This window comes from Nomascus leucogenys, chromosome 21, assembly GCF_006542625.1.
Source record: "Nomascus leucogenys isolate Asia chromosome 21, Asia_NLE_v1, whole genome shotgun sequence".
Lineage (NCBI taxonomy): Eukaryota > Metazoa > Chordata > Mammalia > Primates > Hylobatidae > Nomascus > Nomascus leucogenys.
This window is the reverse complement of record NC_044401.1, coordinates 45,438,890-45,458,691: the sequence shown is the minus strand read 5'-3', so window position 1 is coordinate 45,458,691 and position 19,802 is coordinate 45,438,890. Positions and strand designations below refer to the sequence as shown.

General features: G+C 44.6%; 1 protein-coding gene across 2 annotated transcripts in view; it reads left to right on the top strand.

Annotated features, from left to right (window-relative positions):
- ITGB5 (integrin subunit beta 5) overlaps nucleotides 1-19,802 on the top strand; it is a 122,878-nt gene that overhangs the window by 58,465 nt on the left and 44,611 nt on the right. For both annotated transcript variants that reach the window (XM_030802219.1, XM_030802220.1), the window contains exons 6-9: nucleotides 7,318-7,479; nucleotides 8,955-9,050; nucleotides 11,072-11,161; nucleotides 19,653-19,787. In XM_030802219.1, coding sequence (XP_030658079.1) covers nucleotides 7,318-7,479; nucleotides 8,955-9,050; nucleotides 11,072-11,161; nucleotides 19,653-19,787 — 483 coding nt within the window. The remainder of the gene's footprint in view (nucleotides 1-7,317; nucleotides 7,480-8,954; nucleotides 9,051-11,071; nucleotides 11,162-19,652; nucleotides 19,788-19,802) is intronic.

The following is a 19,802-nucleotide window of genomic DNA, read 5'->3' as shown; positions in this document are numbered from 1 at the left end:
CGAACTCAGATTAGCCAGATACCTGAGCCCATGCACATAAATTCTGTGTGGATACTGCTATCAAATAAAAAAGTATTTGGGCCCAGCATGGTGGTGCATGCCTGTAATCCCAGCATTTTGGGAGGCCAGCACTGCGATGGCTTGAGCCTAGGAGTTCAAGACCAACCAGAGCATTGAAGTATAATTGATGTACAATGAGCTACACATATTGAAAGTGTACAGTTTAACAGATTTTGACATTTATGTACACTCACGAAAGCAACTCCGCGATCAAGGTAACAAACATGTCCTTCACCCCAAAAGTGTATTTGTGCCCCTTTATCATCATTTCTTCCTCCTTTCCCTCCTGTCTCCCTTACCCCAGGCAATGAATTTGCTTTCTGTCACTACACACTAGACTGCATTTACTCAAATTTCATGTCTAGTATACACTCTTTTTTTGCCTCCCTTATTTCCCTTAGCAGTTATTTTGAGATTCATTCATGCTGTTAGTGTATCCATTCATTCCTTTTGTTGCTGAGTAGTATTCCATGGCATAGATGTGCAACAGTTTATGTATCCATTCATCTGTTGATGAACATTAGTTTTTGCCTGTTATGAGAGAGCTGCTATAAATGTTCATGTTCATGTCTTTGTATGGACGTATGCTTTCATTTCCCTTAGGTCAGTACCCAGGAGTGGGATGGTTGGGTCATGTGGTGGGTCTTTAACTTTTTAAGAAACTGCCAAACTGTTTTCCAAAGTTTCACGTCCCTGTGAAGAGACCACCAAACAAACAGGCTTTGTGCGAGCAATAAAGCTTTTTAATCACCTGGGTGCAGGCGGGCTGAGTCTGAAAAGAGAGTCAGCGAAGGGAGATGGGGTGGGGCTGTTTTATAAGATTTGGGTAGGTAGTGGAAAATTACAGTCAAAGGGGTTCTCTGGCTGGCAGGGGTGGGGGTCACAAGGTGCTCAGTGGGGGAGCTTTTGAGCCAGGATGAGCCAGGAGAAGGAATTTCACAAGGTAATGTCATCAGTTAAGGCAGGGACCGGCCATTTTCACTCCTTTTGTGGTGGAATGTCATCAGTTAAGGCAGGAACAGGCCATTTTCACTTCTTTTGTGATTCTTAACTTGCTTCGGGCCATCTGGATGTATACGTGCAGGTCACAGGGGATACGATGGCTTAGCTCGGGCTCAGAGGCCTGACACAAAGAACATTTATCATTTTACATTCCTACCAGCAGAGTGTGAGGGTTCCAGTCTCTACATATTTTTATCAACATTTGATGTGATCAGTCTTAAATTTTAGATACTTTAAAGGCATGTGGTAGGATCTTACTATAGTTTTGAATTAATATAAGGCTTTTAAATTGTTTAGCATGCAATAATTTATATTCCCTGTAACAGTTATATAGCTTCACATATCAATTAGTAAAAGGAGAAGAGATGTAAAAATTATTACTGGTCCTGGAATAATAATTACAAGTTCCCTTTATAGTCCCTTTTATGTGTTAACTATAATACTTTTTAATACATTCTGTCTAAACCTAGCAGCAGCTCTGCAAAGCAGGCTTATTTCCATTTTACAGATGAAGAACTGAGGCTGAGAGAGGTGAAGTGACTGACTGAGGGGCCCACAGTTAGAATAGAGCAAAGATTTGACCTCAGAATCTGTTCCAAAGCTGATGTACTCTGGCCGTCATGCTATATTCCATTTGTAGTTCATTGTTTTCTTTTTTTTTTTTTCAATCCACTTTCCCACTTTTGCTTCCTTCCCCAAACATGGAATACAGAACTCAAGCCTCCAAAACAGCTAGCTCTGCCAGCCAACCCAACAATAAGGGAAATTATTTTTAATGTAAATACTCTGTGGAGTCACCACTTGTAAAGCCTCCAAGCCTGAAAGCCTGGGTGATGAACAAGCATCTCCTGACTCATTCGCAGCAGCCCAACCTCTGGGCCAAGTTTGTTAACGCCATTTACATAACAAGTGCCCACTTCACAGAAAACAAAATTATTATTCTTATGCTGAGCCATCCTTCACTTGTGGAGCCATTTCCATTTTAGATGCAACCTTCCATTCAACAAACATTTATTTTGGATCCAGCAGCCACAAGTGGAGAGCCTATCATGAACCAGGCACGTTTATGAATTATCCCATTTATTACATGCACAGTTCCTCTCTGTATATGAATGTGGGCAAGAGTTTGGTCATCTGAATCTGGCTTCTCTGGCCCTTGCTAGTTGATGGGCTGGTCACTTCATCTCTCTGAACACCAGTTTCCTTACCTATGAGATCGCAATGTATTACCTATGTCACAAAGGTTGCAGTGAAGATTAAGTAAAATAATGGAAGTGCACAGTACATGTTTTGTATTATTATTCCTGTTTTACTGATAAGAAAAAAGCTTTTGAGGTGTTGAATAGTTGGCTGAAACTGCACAGGTAAGTAGGGGCAGCAAGAAAATTCACATGCTCATCAGAAGGCACCCAAATTCCACATTGTTCTGTCTTCTTACTGCCACCCCACTTTGTGTCCCCACAAGACCCTCAAGAAGCTGGCGTGGAGGAACTGGACACTGAAGAAGTTAAATGACAGAGCCACATTCAGAGCCCAGTTTTGCAGAAGTTGTGCCTGCCTATTAAAGACAGCTTGGAAAATAATGGGAAAACAAAAAATTGTCTATAACCTTAACCCCAGTCCCAACCACAGCCACATTATGGGGTATTTTGTTCTCTTAATGGAGAGTTACGCTTGTTTCTTAAGTAGTTTGTAATCACACTACAACTATAGTGCTAAACTCTTTGTTTTCAGCTTATATTGTAGATATTTACACATAATTTTATACTTTCTATGAATAATTTCTGATGGCTGTAGAGAAGATATCTGAGTTTATTTACCTTTTCCAGCACAGTGGGATATTCATGCCTTTCCCTTTTTCTCACTATTAATAAAAATACTGTTGCATGTATTTCAGAATGCTTCTTGTGGATAGATTCCCCTGAAGTAGAATCACTGAGTCAAGGATAATTTACACAGTAAAATTGACCCTTTTTAGGTATAAAGTCTTATAGCTACCCCCACAATTGAGATATGGATTATTTCCATCACCCCAGAAAGTTTCCCAGCATGCCTTTGTCATCCATCTCCTCCCATGACCCTAAGCCGCTTTGGCAACTACTGATCTGTTTTCTGTCCATGTATTTTTTTTTTTTCTGGATACCATATGAATGGAATTAGCCTTTTGAGTCGAGCTTTTTGCCCTTAATGTAATGCTTTGAGATTCATCCATGTTGTGGTGTGTTATCAGTAGTTTGTTCCTTTTTATTGCAGTGTAGTATTTAATTGTACGGATGTATTATGATGTGTCCGTTGACTACTGATGGGCATTTGGATTGTTTCTAGTTTATGATGACTGTGAATAACATTTTTATAAATATTTGCATATAGGTTTTTATTTGAGCATAAAGTTTAATTTCTCTTGGGTAAATGCCAAAGAGTGGAATTGCTGGATTGATAGTAAGTGTATATTTAACTTTGTAAGAATCTGTCAAACTGTTTTCCAAAGTTGGTGAAACATTTTGTATTCTCATAGGCAATTATGAGAGTTCTAATCATTTCACATTTTTTTTTGGCTTTTTTTTGAGACGGCGTCTCGCTCTGTTGCCCAGGCTGGAGTGCAGTGGCCTGATCTTGGCTCACTGCAAGCTGCACCTCCCAGGTTCACGCCGTTCTCCTGCCTCAGCCTCCTGAGTAGCTGGACTACAGGCGCCCACCACCACGCCCAGCTACTTTTTGTATTTTAGTAGAGATGGGGTTTCACCATGTTAGCCAGGATGGTCTCAATCTCCTGACGTCGTGATCCACCCACCTCGGCCTCCCAAAGTGCTAGGATTACTGGCACGAGCCACCGTGCCCGGGGCCTCGTTCCACATTTTTATCAGCACTTGATACTGTCAGGGTTTGTTTGTTGGTTTGCTATTCAAATAGGGATCTAATGGCTATCTCGCTGTGGTTCACATTTGCATTTCCTTAATGACTAATGATGCTGAGAACCCTTTCGTGTGCTCATTTCCACCCATATCTTTTCTTTGGCGAATTGTCTGTGCAAATCTTTTGACCACTTTTTAAATTCAGTTGTTTGGTTTTTTTCTTAGTGACTAATGAGAGTTCTTTATATATTCTGTAAACAAATCCTTTATCAGATTTTATTTTTTTCAAATATTTTCTCCCAGTCTGTGCCTTGTCATTTCATTTTCTTAACAGTATTTTTCAAAGAAGGTTTTGAACAAATAAGTTTTTGTTTTGATTAATCCCAGTTCATCAACTTTTTATCCTATGAATCATCTTATCTAAGAAATCTTTGCCTATGTCACAGTCACAAAGATTTTCTCCTAGGTTTCCTTCAGAAGTTTTATAGCTTTAGGTCTACGTTTAGGTCAGTGATCCACTTTGAGTTAATTTTTGTGTGTGGTGAGACGTGTGGGTTGAACTTCATTTTTTTTGCACATGAATGTCCAGTTCCAGTATTCTCTGCTGAATTGACTAGATATGTGTGGATCTATTTTTGCTCTATCTATCCCGTTCCACTGATCTATACATTCTGTCATTGCAGCTATTTTGTCATTACCATAGCCTTGATTACTGTAGCTTTGTAAGAAGTCTTGACCTAAGATAGTAAGTCCTCCAACTTTGTTCTTTTTCAAAATTGTTTGGCCAGTTTCCATTGCTTACAATTTCATATAAATATTATAATCAGCTTGTCATTTTCTCAAAAAGGCCTTCTAGGCTTTTGATTGTGATTGTGTCAAATCTATAAACCAATTTGCAGAGAGATAGCATCTCAACACCCTTGGCTCTTCCAAGCCTGAAATGATATCTCTGTCCATTTATTTAGGTCTCTGATTTTCCTTAAGGTTCTTAATACAATTTGTCAAATTAAAAGTTGGTTTTCTGCCTCCTTGCTAGGGTGTTGAGCACATGGCTATGCCCTTTTGGATAACAGATTCACATGTTTCCTGCAAAAAACTCTACTAGTTTACACTTTCTCTCTATTGTGTTTTATTTCCCAAGTATCTGGCTCCCTCTTTTCCACACTCCATGGCTTATAATGCATTGCCTTATTTATTTAATAGGTTTTAACTCTTTATCAAAATATACACACCGAAAGCTATATATAGTTTATATATATACTGTACATCTTGATAAATGCCCACAAGGTCAAGAAACAGAACATCAGCAGCACCCTGAAAGCCTCTTTGTGACCCCTTCCAATCCTGACAGCAAGGAGAACCACTATTCCAACTCCTAGCCATAAGTAGTTTTGTTATGGCTTAGCATTTCATTGCAGTAAGGGACCTTCTAGGCTTCTCACTCCAGGTTCCTAAAATGTGTCTGGCCTCCTCACTGTGCTCCTTTCCCTTCTGAGCTTCTGTTAGCGCCTAGAATGCCCACTTCCTCTTCTGCCTTCTCCCTTCTTATTCCTTCTTTCAGTTTCCTTTAAATTTTTTTTAAAATTATTTGTTTCTATTTTTATTTATTTTTTTACAGACAGGATCTTGCTCTGTTGCCCAGGCTGGAGTACAGTGGCATGATCATAGCTCACTGCAGTCTCAAACTGCTAGGCTCAAGTGATCCTCCTGCCTTAGCCACCTGAATAGTTGGGATGACAAGGGCACATCTCCATGGCTGGCTAATTTTTTAATATTTTTTGTAGAGATGGGGTCTCCCTATGTTGCCTAGGCTGGTCTTGAACTCCTGGCCTCATGCCATCCTCTCGCCTCAGCCTCCCAAAGTGTTGGGATTCCAAGTGTGAGCCATCCCACCCTCTTTCAGCTTCCTTGAAATGTCCTCATTTTTTCCAGCTCAGTTTAAGTTTCATCTGTGCTGGGAAGCCTTTCCCTCCTCCTCCTCTCCCTGGCTTCCTTTAGCATTGGACTTTCCTTCATTAACACTCCTGTCATGGCGTATTGAAGTTGCTGTTTCCATTTGACTATAAGCTCTTTGAGGTCTGGAACTAGCTTTTCTGTGGACCCAGTGCCTTCTGTGGGGCCTGGCATGCAGTAAGAGATCAGTGGTTGAATGCTGGATGAATGTTGAGTGTCTAGGAAACTGATTCCCCAAAAGGCTAATCCCTTTGTTCACAATAGGTCTCCTGGCTGTCAGTCCTCACTGGCTTCTTTTCAAACTTCTTTTCCTCCTCATGTTGGGGGGCTCTTTTGTGATTTATTTATTTTTTATTTCCATGCTGCCTCTGGAGCAAGTGAGAAAATGTCATAGCTCTTTTGGCTGTTTTATCCACCATTATGATGATAAGTAAGAGAGGATCATACCCTTTACTTTTCATCTGTCATAACAGAGCAATAGCTTTTAACCTGTAAGGTCTGTGAATCCAGTCTCCTATTTCAATAGCAAGTGTGCAGGTATAGAAGACTGTCAGCAGTGTTTAAATCCTTCATTTATTCATGCTGCTACTGACGCATTTTGGGATGCCCGTTCACCATTACTAAGAAGGTGACCATATCCCAGTGTTTGTTGCTCTGTATCAAGGTCTAGCTGCTCCTAAAAATGATGACTGGGAGTGTTTTTGTGTAGAGTTGGCACCACAGTGGCTGAGTATGAAAAATGCAGAGTCCTTCATACAGACTGTATTCAGCTGTGCCTCAGTCTGAAGACTGGATAAATTTCAGATAGTGGAGCAGTAAAGGGAGAATAGGGATCTGATTGACTTTAAACACCAATGTGGCTCAAATAACGATTGGAGTGGTTTATATCTACCAGAATAGATGGCAGGTTTTACAAACCCTCAAAAGACAAACCCACCTATTGGTCATTTGAGTTCTCTGTTCTGATTGACTCAGGTCTAATGGGGGGACTTAACCATCTTAACCGTCATCTTAGACTAGCCCAGCCAACCAGGGGATGTTGATGGGGGAGCTGGTAGGGGGGAATGTTAAAGGTTGTTCTGGAGAAGGAAGAATAGCTGAGGCCAAAAGGGGAAGCGTCCAGGAGGAGCAGCCCTCGAGGGTCATCAGTGAAAGGAGCAGAGAGGAGTATGATGGGCTGGAGGGAGGGGGTTTCAGGTGCATGGGCCGAAGTGGGCAAAGCCTTGGACATTTGTCTGTGTGCATCTGGGCTTCCCCAGTCCAGGCTATGTCTCTTCGAAGACCCTGTGGAATCCCTCCCTAGTGGTTTTGTGAGTGTGCCCCAGGTACACATGGCAAGGGGAATGCCTCTGATTCAGGCCGTGACTCCTGGAGAGGGGCCAGTGCCCTGCATGACCAGGGCAGGACTGGGCAGAAAGACTGGTGTACCCATCCACCTTCTGTCCTTCAGGAGAAGATTGGCTGGCGAAAAGATGCACTGCATTTGCTGGTGTTCACAACGGATGATGTGCCCCACATCGCATTGGATGGAAAATTGGGAGGCCTGGTGCAGCCACACGATGGCCAGTGCCACCTAAACGAGGCCAACGAGTACACTGCATCCAACCAGATGGTGAGTGCTGGGGACCAGACCCCCCTTCCCTGATGCCTCTCCTGTGACCCTGCCCGTGGTCTTAGTACTTGCCCAGCCTTGAAACCTTCCTCTGGCCCTCAGTATTCACTGGCTTTCTGATCCATTCTTGGTGTTGGGTTTCATTATTCAGTCTTCTCCATCTGGGTTTCCAGAACTCCTAATTGACTTACAACATTTCTCAGGGATTTCTGTAGCTTGTTCATCTTTCTGCCAATGTGCATCTAAATGGAGAGTGTTTGGTTGGGATACGGGTGGCCCAGGGGAAACAGGATAGATCTCATAGTGGGGAGGGTATCTTAAAGGAGGGTGGGTGCTGTGCCCCTGCAGAAGTCACAACTGGTATAGAAGTTACAGGGCAGGACTTCCTGACTTCTAGACATGGGCTCCCAGAGGTGGTGAATTGCCTGTCAGTGTCAGTAGTGAGCAGAAGTGTTCTGCATGGAATAAGAGGTCCCAAGGACCATCTACTCCCAACAGTCTATAACCACAACTATGCAATTTAAAAGAATTTGTGCAAAATTTCAAACATATATAATAATAGACAAGTAAAATGAACCCTACATACCCATCATCCAGACCCAACAATGATCAAGATCTTGCATACTCACTATGCAATTTTCCCCGCAAAATCTGCACCCTTTTCTTTCTCAAATCCATTCTGGTGGCCAAAGTGGAATTCCTCCCAATTTTCTCCCTTGGAGAAGCCCATTTTCTCCAGTTTCAAGAGGTGGTCAGTGCCCAAGCCTTCCATCTTGTCTAGGAATAATGGAATCTGAAAAAAGGACTACAACTGTAGGACCTCACCAGATGCGGACTCCTGTACCCATCATTAGTCTTCAAAATCCCTCAGGACACTGTTAAACTGCCTCTCAGCTTCCTCTCTTCCTCCTCTTTCTGCACCTCTGCCCCATGGCCCAACTTTTAGTCCAGAGCTCGGCACCCTCCTCTGCCCTCTTGAGCCACAAGCAGGATGAAGCAGGACCTGTGGGGGATGTTGGCAGACCTAAGCTTTAGGCATAGGAGAAGGAAAATAGGGCAAGGAGGCAGAGAGGAAAAGTCTTAGAGGAGAGAGGGAAGGTAAGAGGCACCGATGACAGAGGGTAGGATGTGGTGGCTGTTCTCTAGGGCGTCCCCACTCGTCCCCCTCCCTGCTGAAAGGATGGAGACACAGACAAGATATGGAAAACCTCCACTCATCACCTCTCCACTCTGGGGTGAAAGCAGTGAATCTAGTTTGGTGGATGCCAGAGGGTCCTTTCCTTGAGGGTCTCCTCTACTCAGTTCCTCAGTTCAGGAGCTACCAAGAAGGCTTAGTTATTAAGGGACTCTAATGGGCCACCTAAGGAAAAGGTGCTTCCCTGGCAAATGCTGGCTGCTGACTGTGCATTGGAGCCAGGTGCTGGTATTTACACCTGTTAGGAATATCATAGCCTTGACTTTTGCCTTGGCCCTAGGACTATCCATCCCTTGCCTTGCTTGGAGAGAAATTGGCAGAGAACAACATCAACCTCATCTTTGCAGTGACGAAAAACCATTATATGCTGTACAAGGTATGCTGGGAGGGAGGGAGGCTAGTAATTGGTGGGGTGAAGAGGGTGGTGAGGAGTGTTTACAACTCTGCCTATATGGGGGAAATTCAAAGGAGGGGTGGAATATAGCCCAGTCTTGATCTAATGGAAAATAATAGGAGGAAACAATTAAGCATTCACATAGCAGTGAATACCTTACAAGAAATTTGAACATATAGTATCTCATTTGATTCTGAGAAAAACCTTGAAAATAGCATGAATTCCCATTTTTTTGAGTGATGAATTGGAAACAGAGAGGCACACTCTACTAGAGAAGGAAAATATAAAATGAAATGAAGATATACACAAAGAAAAATAAGGCATCTCATCAGGCTACGTCACTAATCTCGGTATTCCAGAGCTTTATGCCTGAGCCTGCAGACTATAGGAGACCAGTGGGCTAGTCTGGCGCAGAAATTCCCAAAGAAACCAATAAATGTCCTGAGTGAATACAGCAGTCTGCATGTGGATCTGTTCCATTTAAAGAAACTTCCTGGGTCACCCTGGACTGCCCCATTTAGTTTGGGGCAGGAATTCCCAAAGAAACACATAAGTGTCCTGAGTAAATAGAGCAGTCTGGGTATGGATCTGTTCTGTCTAAAGAAACTGTTCCTGGGTCACCCTGGACCATCTTCAAAAACTCCCCACATGAACGTGCTCCTCACAGTCACAGATGAGCCAAGTTTGAATTACAGATCTCCTCGGTGTGCTCATGTAAGCTAAATGTAAACTCGCCTCTGAGATTCTTTTACGTGATGAAGCAATGAGAACTTAATCTGGAATCCCTCTCCACCCTCCACCCCCAGAACAGCTGGCCATAGTTCCCTCTCCTTCTTGCTCTTGAATGTCCACAAAAGAACCTTTGTCTGACTGTGTTTTTCTATTGCTCCTGCCTGAGATTATCACTGATAAAATGCCACTTATATTTTCTTGAGTTCTTTATCCTCCTTTAGTCCAAATCAATGTTAGAAGATGAAACAAGGGAGAAGGATTGTTTTTCTTTTTTTGTTTAGTGGAAGATATCAGGATAAAGCCTATCAGGGCATGGTGGTGTGCGCCTACAATCCCAGCTACCGGGGAGGCTGAGGCAGGAGAATCTCTTGAACCCGGGAGGCAGAGGTTGCCATAAGCCAAGATTGCGCAACTGCACTCCAGCCTGGGGGACAGAGCGAGATTCTGTCGCAAAAAAACAAAAACAAAAACAAACAAAAAGCTATTCACTTAGAAATAACGTTTTATGTTTTTAGAGGGCTCAATTGCACAGACTGTATTGGGTTTCCAGATATTTCCAGAGGGAAGAAGTCCACATTGGCTTAAGCATCCTTCCTCAGAGCTAAATACACCTTGCTTGGGGGAGGAAGCCCATCCAGTCCCAAGGCAGGCAGAGGGTGGTGGATGTCTCTGTCACTGTTAGAAGTGGAAGACTCAGGAGTTAGTACAGATGAAAGAGGAAAGGAGGGTACTTCAAGGGCTGCCCCTCTGCCACAGGACCTCAGAGGTCCGTGGGAGGGCACCATTCGTATCTCAGCTTCCTATTAAAGAAAGGGTCTATACTTGAGACCCTTGGAAAAGTTGCCCTTTTCACTCCTTCTGAATAGATTGAGCAGATCCTGAAAGCTGAACCTGTGAATACCTCAGAGACCAGGGGAGAGATGGCAAGAAACTGTCAGGAGCTGTCGACCTTAGAAGATGGGCTTTTAGAGAGCTGTCTGTTACCGTGGGAGGGGCGGGGTCTTAAGACATTATCTTTTAGAGAAAGATCTTGTGAGCACCTTTCCTATGGATCTATAGGGCTGGATATTCCACAGCCTACTGCAACAACTCTTCCTCTGTGCCATTTCTTCTTGCTTTTCCCTTTGGGATCTTCTTCAGTTCATGGTGGGAGAAGGTGGCAGGATATGGTTCTAGGAGTCTTTACTGTTCTAGCCCAGTGTAGCAATGTTCACTCTGATGGTTGGCCGGGCAAAATGAACTTATTTCTTTTCTTTACTTTTTTTCCCAAGAATTTTACAGCCTTGATACCTGGAACAACGGTGGAGATTTTAGACGGAGACTCCAAAAATATTATTCAACTGATTATTAATGCATACAATGTAAGTCACCAGTTTCTTCCCCCACTGTCACCTCCCTTCCACCCCCTCCCACTGAGGCCCTGCAGCTGCCGCGGGCTCAGGTGGGCAGTTCACCGTGCTGCTCTTCTTGGCTCTGCTCCCCCGTCGCCTTGAGTTTGGTATCTTCTTCCTGCTTCACTCAGGGTCAGGGTGGAGAAACCCTTCCTGCTTGATGAGTCTCCCTCTCACCTCTGCCATCTTGACTCTCATCTGCAGATCTCAGTGAGCCAAGGAGTGGCTCAGACTCAGGCTGGCGGCCTGGGAAGTGCTTAGGTTCTGACACCTCACGTAGGCAGGCAGTGGTATTCTCCACCTATCCGGTGCCCAGGCTAATGCTGCCACCGTATTCCCTGCCTGAGGGAGCAGAGCATCCACCAGCCACAGGACCACGCTGCAAGAAGTGAAAAGCTTGCACACTGAGCTCACCTCACAGTGGCAGGATGGGAATCCCTCAGGCTCCTGGAGCTCAGCGTAGAGCTGCAGACTCACATGGGAGAATCGACAATCCATTTTTTTGTTTTTGTTTTTAATTTTAAAATATAGATACAGAGATGAGGTCTCACTATGTTGCCCTGGTTGGTCTGATCTTGAACTCCTGGAAGCAGTCCTCCCACCTCAGCTTCCCAAAGTGCTGGCTTTACAGGCATGAGCCATCATGCCTGGCCAAAGAATCAATGTTTTGCCTACCTACTTAGGATGTGATTGTAATGAAGTCCTTTCAGAGGGTTTGTGAATGGGGCTATTAAATTCTATGCTATTGTAACATATCATGTGAAATTGGCCCTAATACAATAAGTGCAAGTTCTTATAGATGTGGTTTAGGAATCACTTTCACATTCCAAGCCACGCATCCACAGACTCACTTCCCAAGCCTTTCTCTTCCCTACCCTCCTTTCCCTCAATTCATGACACTCCAGAAGTACTTGACTCAGACCTACCTTCTCTCAGGCAAATGGCAGGCAGAGCTCTTGTGCTGGGAAGTGTGGACCCTCTGCTATCCCTTCCCTTGTGGGTCCCAAGATGGTTATGGCATCCATTGCCTACCCACCTGCTCAAGGGGCCAGGTAATTTCTAAATTGGCATTCAGAGTGCATCTTCCTGTTAAAACTAAGTTATACACAGACTAAGTGTGGCTTAAGGAACATTATTAATCCTAAACTTAGGTAAAATAGGTTTTTCTGGCTAACCTGGGAACGTAACGAATCAGTATGGCATCACACATCTGTGAGAAAAGTCATCTTGCCTTCCCAGTAGTGACTGACTACAAATGAGTATTTGGAGCTCGGCCTTTCCCAATGTTGGCCTTGTCCACCTGCCGATGTGGCCCTGTTTTGAGTTACAAAGTACTGCCCAGCTAGGGGGAACCCTGGGGCTTGGGGTGTGGCCAGCCCTGCGCTTATTTCCCTGGAGCCTCAGTGTCCTAAATGCGACCGGGTGGGCAGCAGTGAGGATTTTTGGCCTGTTTTTCCTTCCTTCCTTCCCCCTTCCCACTGCCCCCATCTGTTGTAGCCAAGGGTCCTCTTGCTCTCACAGATTCAGATACTCCTGGAACTTTCTATTGTGAGAAACTGAAGACTTCCTTCTCTCCTACCCCATTGCCCTCATACTAACATCCTCTTTTCTGTTCTCTGGCCCTTAGAGCCTCACCAGATCCCATAGGCACTTCAGAACCCAGAGTGCAGTGAGACAGGGTTTCCTAATTAACTTTACACTGTAGTGACTTTCAGATTCCATGGTGAGTGATTTGCTTTATACTTCAGGAAGGGGGGGAACATGTAAGCTGGTTATGTGGGCACAATAGGTCTGCTGAAGTGTGACACCCAGAGAGGGTTTGGGATGTGAGCCTGTGTGGGAAGGAGGGGCAGCCTGTGAATGTCACCCTCTTTCCTGGGGTGAGCTGGTGTGAGCTGTGAGCCTCTTGGGTCTCAAGCTCTGGACACTGAACTAAGAGAACCAAATCAAGAGCCAGAACCCCTACCTTGCCACTCTCCCCTTCCCTCTGAGGATGCCAGAGCTGGGAGACCCCTCGGGGCAGAAGGTGCACTGCTGCTGGACCCACTTTCACAGGCAGGGAGGCCACCGCTTGCCTCCTGCTGAGTCAGGGCCTTTGGGAAGAAATGGCTGAAGAGCAGCTCATCTGGGCTCTGTTGAGCGGGGTGAGGTCCCTCTTTAAGGCTTTTGCGGAGGGGCCACTTGTCAGCATTTCATCGTCAGCCACCTCCTGAATTCAGAGCTCTGGGGCTCCCCAAGAGCATTGGCTGGTGAAGGCCCAGGCCCCCTTCTCCTGGCGGCTTTGATATCAGAAGGCATCATGGCGCACAGTTCCATAGGCCTGGTTGGGCAGCCTTGCAGCAGCAGGGAAGGCACACTGCTCAGCCAGCTTCTATGTGACTGGCAGGTTCTGTGTGTCTGTGCTCCTGCTGGAACCGCTGAAAACCAGGGAGCAGGAGGCTTTCTTATTTGTTCCCTGCATGGGATCTCATAAGTACTTAGCCCTGAGCAGGATTTCTCATATATCTACATTCATTTTCTTAATGGAAATCCAGGGACCCAGGGTCAAGGAGTGAGAAGGGAAGGCATTCCCTGTGTGGTAGGCAGAGGCCAGGAGAGGAGTGTGGATCCCTCCCTGCTGATGGGGAGTGGGGAGCCGGGATGAGTACAGGGAACAATCGTTCTGGGCTAGAGCTGCTTTTGGAACCTGGAACGAATTCCCAGAGGAACTGTGGGAACCTAGCACTGTCGCTTGATTCTGCGAGTTAAACTGGTTCCTGTAAGCAAACATGTTGTGAAATGAAGCTGATGACTTATGAATGGACTTTGAAACTCAGCACTTTTAAAACTGAGTGATTATGACCAGGCGTGGTGGCTCACAGCTGTAATTCCGGTGCTTTGGGAGGCCAAGCTGGGAGGATCCCTTGAGGCTAGGAGTTTGAAACCAGCTTGGTCAACATAGTGAGACCTAGCTTCTACAAAAAATTTTGTAAAAATTAGCTGGGCATGCTACTTGGGAGGCTGGGGCAGGAAGATCGCTTGAGCCCAGAGTTCAAGGCTGCAGTGAGCCATGATCGTATCACTGTGCTCCAGCCTGGGTGACAGAGTGAGTCTCTGTCTCTCTCTTTTTTTTTTTTTTTTTAAAAAAAGAAGTGATTATTAGAATACTCTCAACAATAACTATTCAAATCCAGTGGAAAAGAATTGTAAAGCCTTATTGACATATAATTAACATACGGCAAACTGTACGGATTTAAAGTGTATAATATGAGTGTTGGCACAGGTATACACCTGTGAAACCATCACCACCATAAAGATACTAAACATGTCCATTACTCCAAAAAGTGACCCTTGATAATTCCCTTCTTCCACCCCTCCCTTCAGGTGAAATTTAAAATATATATATTAAATATAGAAATGTGAAACTGCAAGATCTTTGAAGCAAGTTCAGTTGGTTGAAGTCATGTTAGGGGTATGTTGGTTTTCTATGTTGATTAGAACCTGTGATACTGTGGTATAATAAGGTATATATATAGGTCCCTACCCCTAGTTCCTAATATAAAGCCCCTAAAACCTTTATAGATAAGGACACTAGGAGAATCTTTTGTTATAATATTTGGTCTTTAACGCTGGTTCCTGACACAGAGTTTCCAAGACCATTGTAGTTTCCTAGGTAATAGGAACATCTTTTGTTCTAATGAGGTGACTCTTGGGGTGGCGCTCCTGGATAGCCTCAGGATGGGGGCTGGTTGCCAGGGGAACCAGCCATGTGATTAGAGGGTTGGAACTTTCAGCCCCACTCCATGACCTCTGGGGAGATGGAGAGGGGCTGAAGGTTGAGTGGATCAGCAGTAGCCAGAGATGTGACCAGTCATGCCCATGTAACGATGCCTCCATGAAAACCTAGAAGGCCTGGATTTGGAGGGCCTTGGGAAAGCTGTGGGACGGGTTCCTGGAGAGTGGCACCAGAGAGGACAGGGAAGTTCTGCACCCTCCTCACACACCTTGCCTGTTTCTCTTCATCTAGCTGTTCATCTGCAGCCCTTATCTCTTATTCATACGTGGGTAAGTGTAAACAAAGTGTGTCCATGAGTTCTGTGAGCCATTCTAGCAAATTGATGAAAGAAGGAAAGGGGTCATGGGAATTTCAATTTATAGCCGATCAGCTGGAAGTATAGGTGACAATCTAGTACTTGTGATTGGCATCTGCGGTGGGGGCAGTCTTATGGGCTGAGCCCTTCACCTGTGGGACCTGACACTATATCCAGGTAGATAATGTCAGAATTGTGCCGAATTAGAAGATAACCAACTGGTGTCCAGTAGAAAACTGCATGGTGTGTGGGGGGAAAAATCCTCACATCTGGTGTCAGAAGTGTTGTGTTGAGTGGTGTGTGAGAGTAGAGTAGGAAAAACAGTTTGGGTTTTTCCTTCCAAGTACTCATCTTACTTGCTGCTGTCCTGGCCAATGGGAAGGGCTGGGCTGGGCTTCAAGCTCCTTGCACTTGGACTTTTCCCGACTCTGAGCCCCAGCACAGGTCCCTGGTGCATGTAGGGTGTGCCAGGGCAGCAGGAGAGGCTTTCGTCAGCTCCGCTCTCCTTTCACCTGCTCCGCACCCGGCCAGAGTCCAGTCACAGCTCTCTCCAGACCGCTTGTGTTTCTGTCACCTCACTGTCCGAGTGGTTTGTGTTGGATTTCATGAGTCATGCAACACATGACTAAGTGTGGGTGTTGGCTTTTACCTCCCCTAGAATGCTGGCAGACCATCTGTGGGGACATTCTGAGCAGATTTGGGTTGGAACATATGTAACAGATGCAATGGCTGTGGTATTTGGCCAGGCTGAGGAGGGAGCAAAATGGAAAGGTTATGTTTAATTTCATGTCTTGTAGAATCAAGTCTGGTGTACACATCTCTCAGAGTGTGAAATCTTCAACTTGGATTTATGCATTTTTTCTTGCTGTGCCAAATTCTTCACTGTGAGAAATCACCAAGTCTTCCCAAGGGAGTTCGGCAATGTGGTTCTTTGCTCTGTAATAAGTGCTGGTGAGAGAATCCCTTCCAGAGCTCAGCCGTGGAGCCCTCGGTCCACACGTGCAGAGGGGGCTGGCCTTATGTTGCACCCAGAAAGGCCTCTTTTCAGTGTGGGAGCCAATGGAATGAATTGGAAAGCACTGGAGCTGCATGTGGAGGGTGACTTCAGAAGCTGTGGTGTATTTTTCCCTAGCAGAGCACATGTTTCTCTTTTTGTTGTTGCCATAAAGTCTGCTCCCACCCACTCCACAGCTGGCCCGACTTAAAGCAATTGCAGATGTGACCTAACCTGACCAAGTATTTAATAGCCTTTAAACTTCTGACATTCCCAACATCGTCTTGTTTCCTACCGGAGAACTAAGGAGTGCACCTAGAGGGGCGAATCTGGTAGGAGTTAATGGAATTTTAGGAGTCACACATAAAAGTCTTCATGCGTAAGAACTGCACTTTGACCCTCTACTATATTTTATACTCCATCCATTCATTTATTCAACAGATATATACTAACAGCCTAATGTGTGGCAGGGATCATGCTGCACCTTGGAAATAAAATAGTGAGCAAAACACAGTCCTGCCTTCCAGCACTCATAGTTTTGGGGGCAGAGACCCTTACAACCATGATACAACCTGACAATCTCTTTCCAAAGTCACAGCCAAATTCCTTTTTATTTTTTTATTTTTGTTTTTTACCTTCTCTGTGGACAGAGAGCCACTTTCCAAAGAAAGAAGGGCATATCAGGCGTGGGGATTAGAAAGAGCCCTGGGGTGGCTCGAGAAAGCCTGCACCCGGTCCTGTGCAGCAGAGTGGTCCCAGGCCACCTTTTCCTTGCCCTGACTTCCAGCTTCCATACATGAGAGGTTTGGGCTGCATCATCTCCACGGTTCCTGCTGCCTGAAATGTCTTAAGAGTTTCTGATTCCAGAGACTCTGGGTAGCAGGAATAATACAAACTTCACATCAGAACATGGGGCCTATGGCCTGAGTAGAACATAAGAGTCCATTTCCATCTAATTCTTAGTTGCTGACTCACAGGAGTCCAAGTCCCTCTTGCTTTTTCCCAGATCCTCTCCCAGATCCTCCCTTGGGGCTTTCGAGTGGCGGCTTGGGCAAATCTTGCTGGGGAGCACTGGTGCTTCCTTCCGAAGTTTTATTTGTGAACCACAGGGCCCCCATATTTCAAGTGATCGTTCCCAAGTAATTTTTTACATGCCTTCACTCTTCAGCTCTTTTACAATACGGTTTTATTTCATCCACATACTTATTCACAGTTATAAATTTAATTTTTAATATTTCTCTTAAGAAATATTTTCATCTACTTGGCCTGAGACCTTAGCATAGCTGTTAAATCATTCATCTGTCTAAGCATCCATGCGTCTGTTCATTCAACAACAGATTGTACTAAGTCCCAGAGAGATCTATGATACAGCCCTTGGACTTCACAACATGGTAGGGAAGACAGATCTGTAAATAGCTAATCACAGGCAGCAGGAGAGTGCTGTGTGTATTGAGTGGCGCTTTTGTGACCCTTGGCCAGTTAAGGCTGGCAAGTTGCAAAGGGAAGTGGATTTAAGATGGATCATATTTTTAGAGTTGTAGAAGCACTTAGATAATTTGTTGCAAAGGGAGAGACTATTTTTTACAAAAAGTATTTTCAACAAGCTGTTGATTTGCTGGAAAACTACATATTTCACTTATTCAACTTTAGCACTATATGCTCAGCAAAAAAGAGAGAGAAAGAAAACCCACAAGAGCAAGAGGCAAGTCTGTCTACTGTTCTCTCCAACAGCCACACTCCCTAGAGTGTACCCGAGAAGGGAGAGGGAATCTGCAGGGCCATCTGCGGATGTTGGGGTCCTTGTCTCTCATATGGGTACATCTTGCTATACTCTGTGTTGAGTGTATAAACAGACAGTTGTTTTAAATTTTCTGGTAAAATAGGACCTCTGAATAAAAGCTACTTACTTCATTTGGCCTCAGTCTCCAAAGTGGAATCTTCCTTAGAGATTTTCAAGGAAATTATTATTATTATTATTATTATTATTAATTTTTTTTAAGAGACAGTCTCACTCTGTTGCCCAGGCTGGAGTGCACTGGCATGATCGTAGCTCATTGCAGCCTTGAACTCCTGGGCTCAAGCGATCCTCCTGCCTCAGCCTCCTGAGTAGCTACAGGCATGTGTCACAAGGACAATTTTTTAAACTAATAGACATATAGAAAATTTCACAGACTTTTCACAAATTAAATAAACCTGAGTATCCAGCACCCAGGTCAAACACACAGAACATTAGCAAGGCCTAGAAGTCACTATTCTACCCTCTTCCATCACAGTCCCTCAAAGGCAATCATTAATTTTGCCTGTTTTTGAATTTCATATAAATAGAGTTATGCAATATATATGCCTTTGTCTCTGCCTTCTTTCTAGTAATGTTATATTTGTCAGATTTATCCATATTATTACATGTAGTCATATTTTATTATTTCTCATTACTGTATGTTATTCCACTATATGAACATACTACAATTTTTAAAAATCCATTCTACTATTGATAGGCACCTGAGGAATTTCCAGTTTCTAGCTATTACAAGCAGTATTGCTGTAAACATTCTTGTCCATGTCTTTTTGGTGACGCATACACTTCTGTTGGGTATAATTCTGGGTGAATCCTAGGTCTGAGGTTGGCCTAAGCTTTAGTAGATATAGCCTAATGGCTTTCTATAGGGTTGCACCAATTTTCACTCCCACCAGCAGGATTGGGGAGCCCTAGTTGCTCTACATCCTTTCCAACACTTGATGTTCTTAATCTTTATTTTTTCTATTCTGATAGGCAATTTTGACTTGATTTTTGTTTGATTCACTGTCTTAAGAATATAATCCGCACAGAAGATTGGATTCTCTCATTATGTAGTTTCAAACTCAGGCATATGAACCTCATCTGATGGGGATAGGTATGGATGTGAATGATAGGGTGGATTCCTGGAGAAAGTGCCTGCTGAGCTGATTTTGAAGGATGATAAGGAGCCAACCAGGAGGAGGAGGGAGAGGAGCCATTGTGCAAAGGATCGTTACCCTGGGTGCATGGAAAGGCTCAAAGCCTGGATGAGGAACTGCATGTCTGAAGCCGAGGATGGGGATGAGAGGTGGCTCTGGAGAAGCAAGCAGGGGTTGGGGCATAACCCATTTGAAGCAGATAATATCATATGGCAGGTCAACCACTATCAACTTCTCCACACTCACAGAGGGAGACCTCAGGCTGGGTCTAGCAAGATGTTGTGTGAGTGCAGAGAGAAGGGAAAGGATGAGGGAGGGCCAGGGAACCAAGCTCACTGGCTCTTCCTTTGGCTTGGGATTCCTGAATTAGAGGAAGCCACGTGGGCCTCAGAAAACCAGTGTGGGAGCACCTCAGCCACAGCCTTTATTAAATGGTTGGGCTTCATTTTCTCTCTCTGTTCAGAGTATCCGGTCTAAAGTGGAGCTGTCGGTCTGGGATCAGCCTGAGGATCTTAATCTCTTCTTTACTGCTACCTGCCAAGATGGGGTATCCTATCCTGGTCAGAGGAAGTGTGAGGGCCTGAAGATTGGGGACACGGTAAGTCTCACCCCA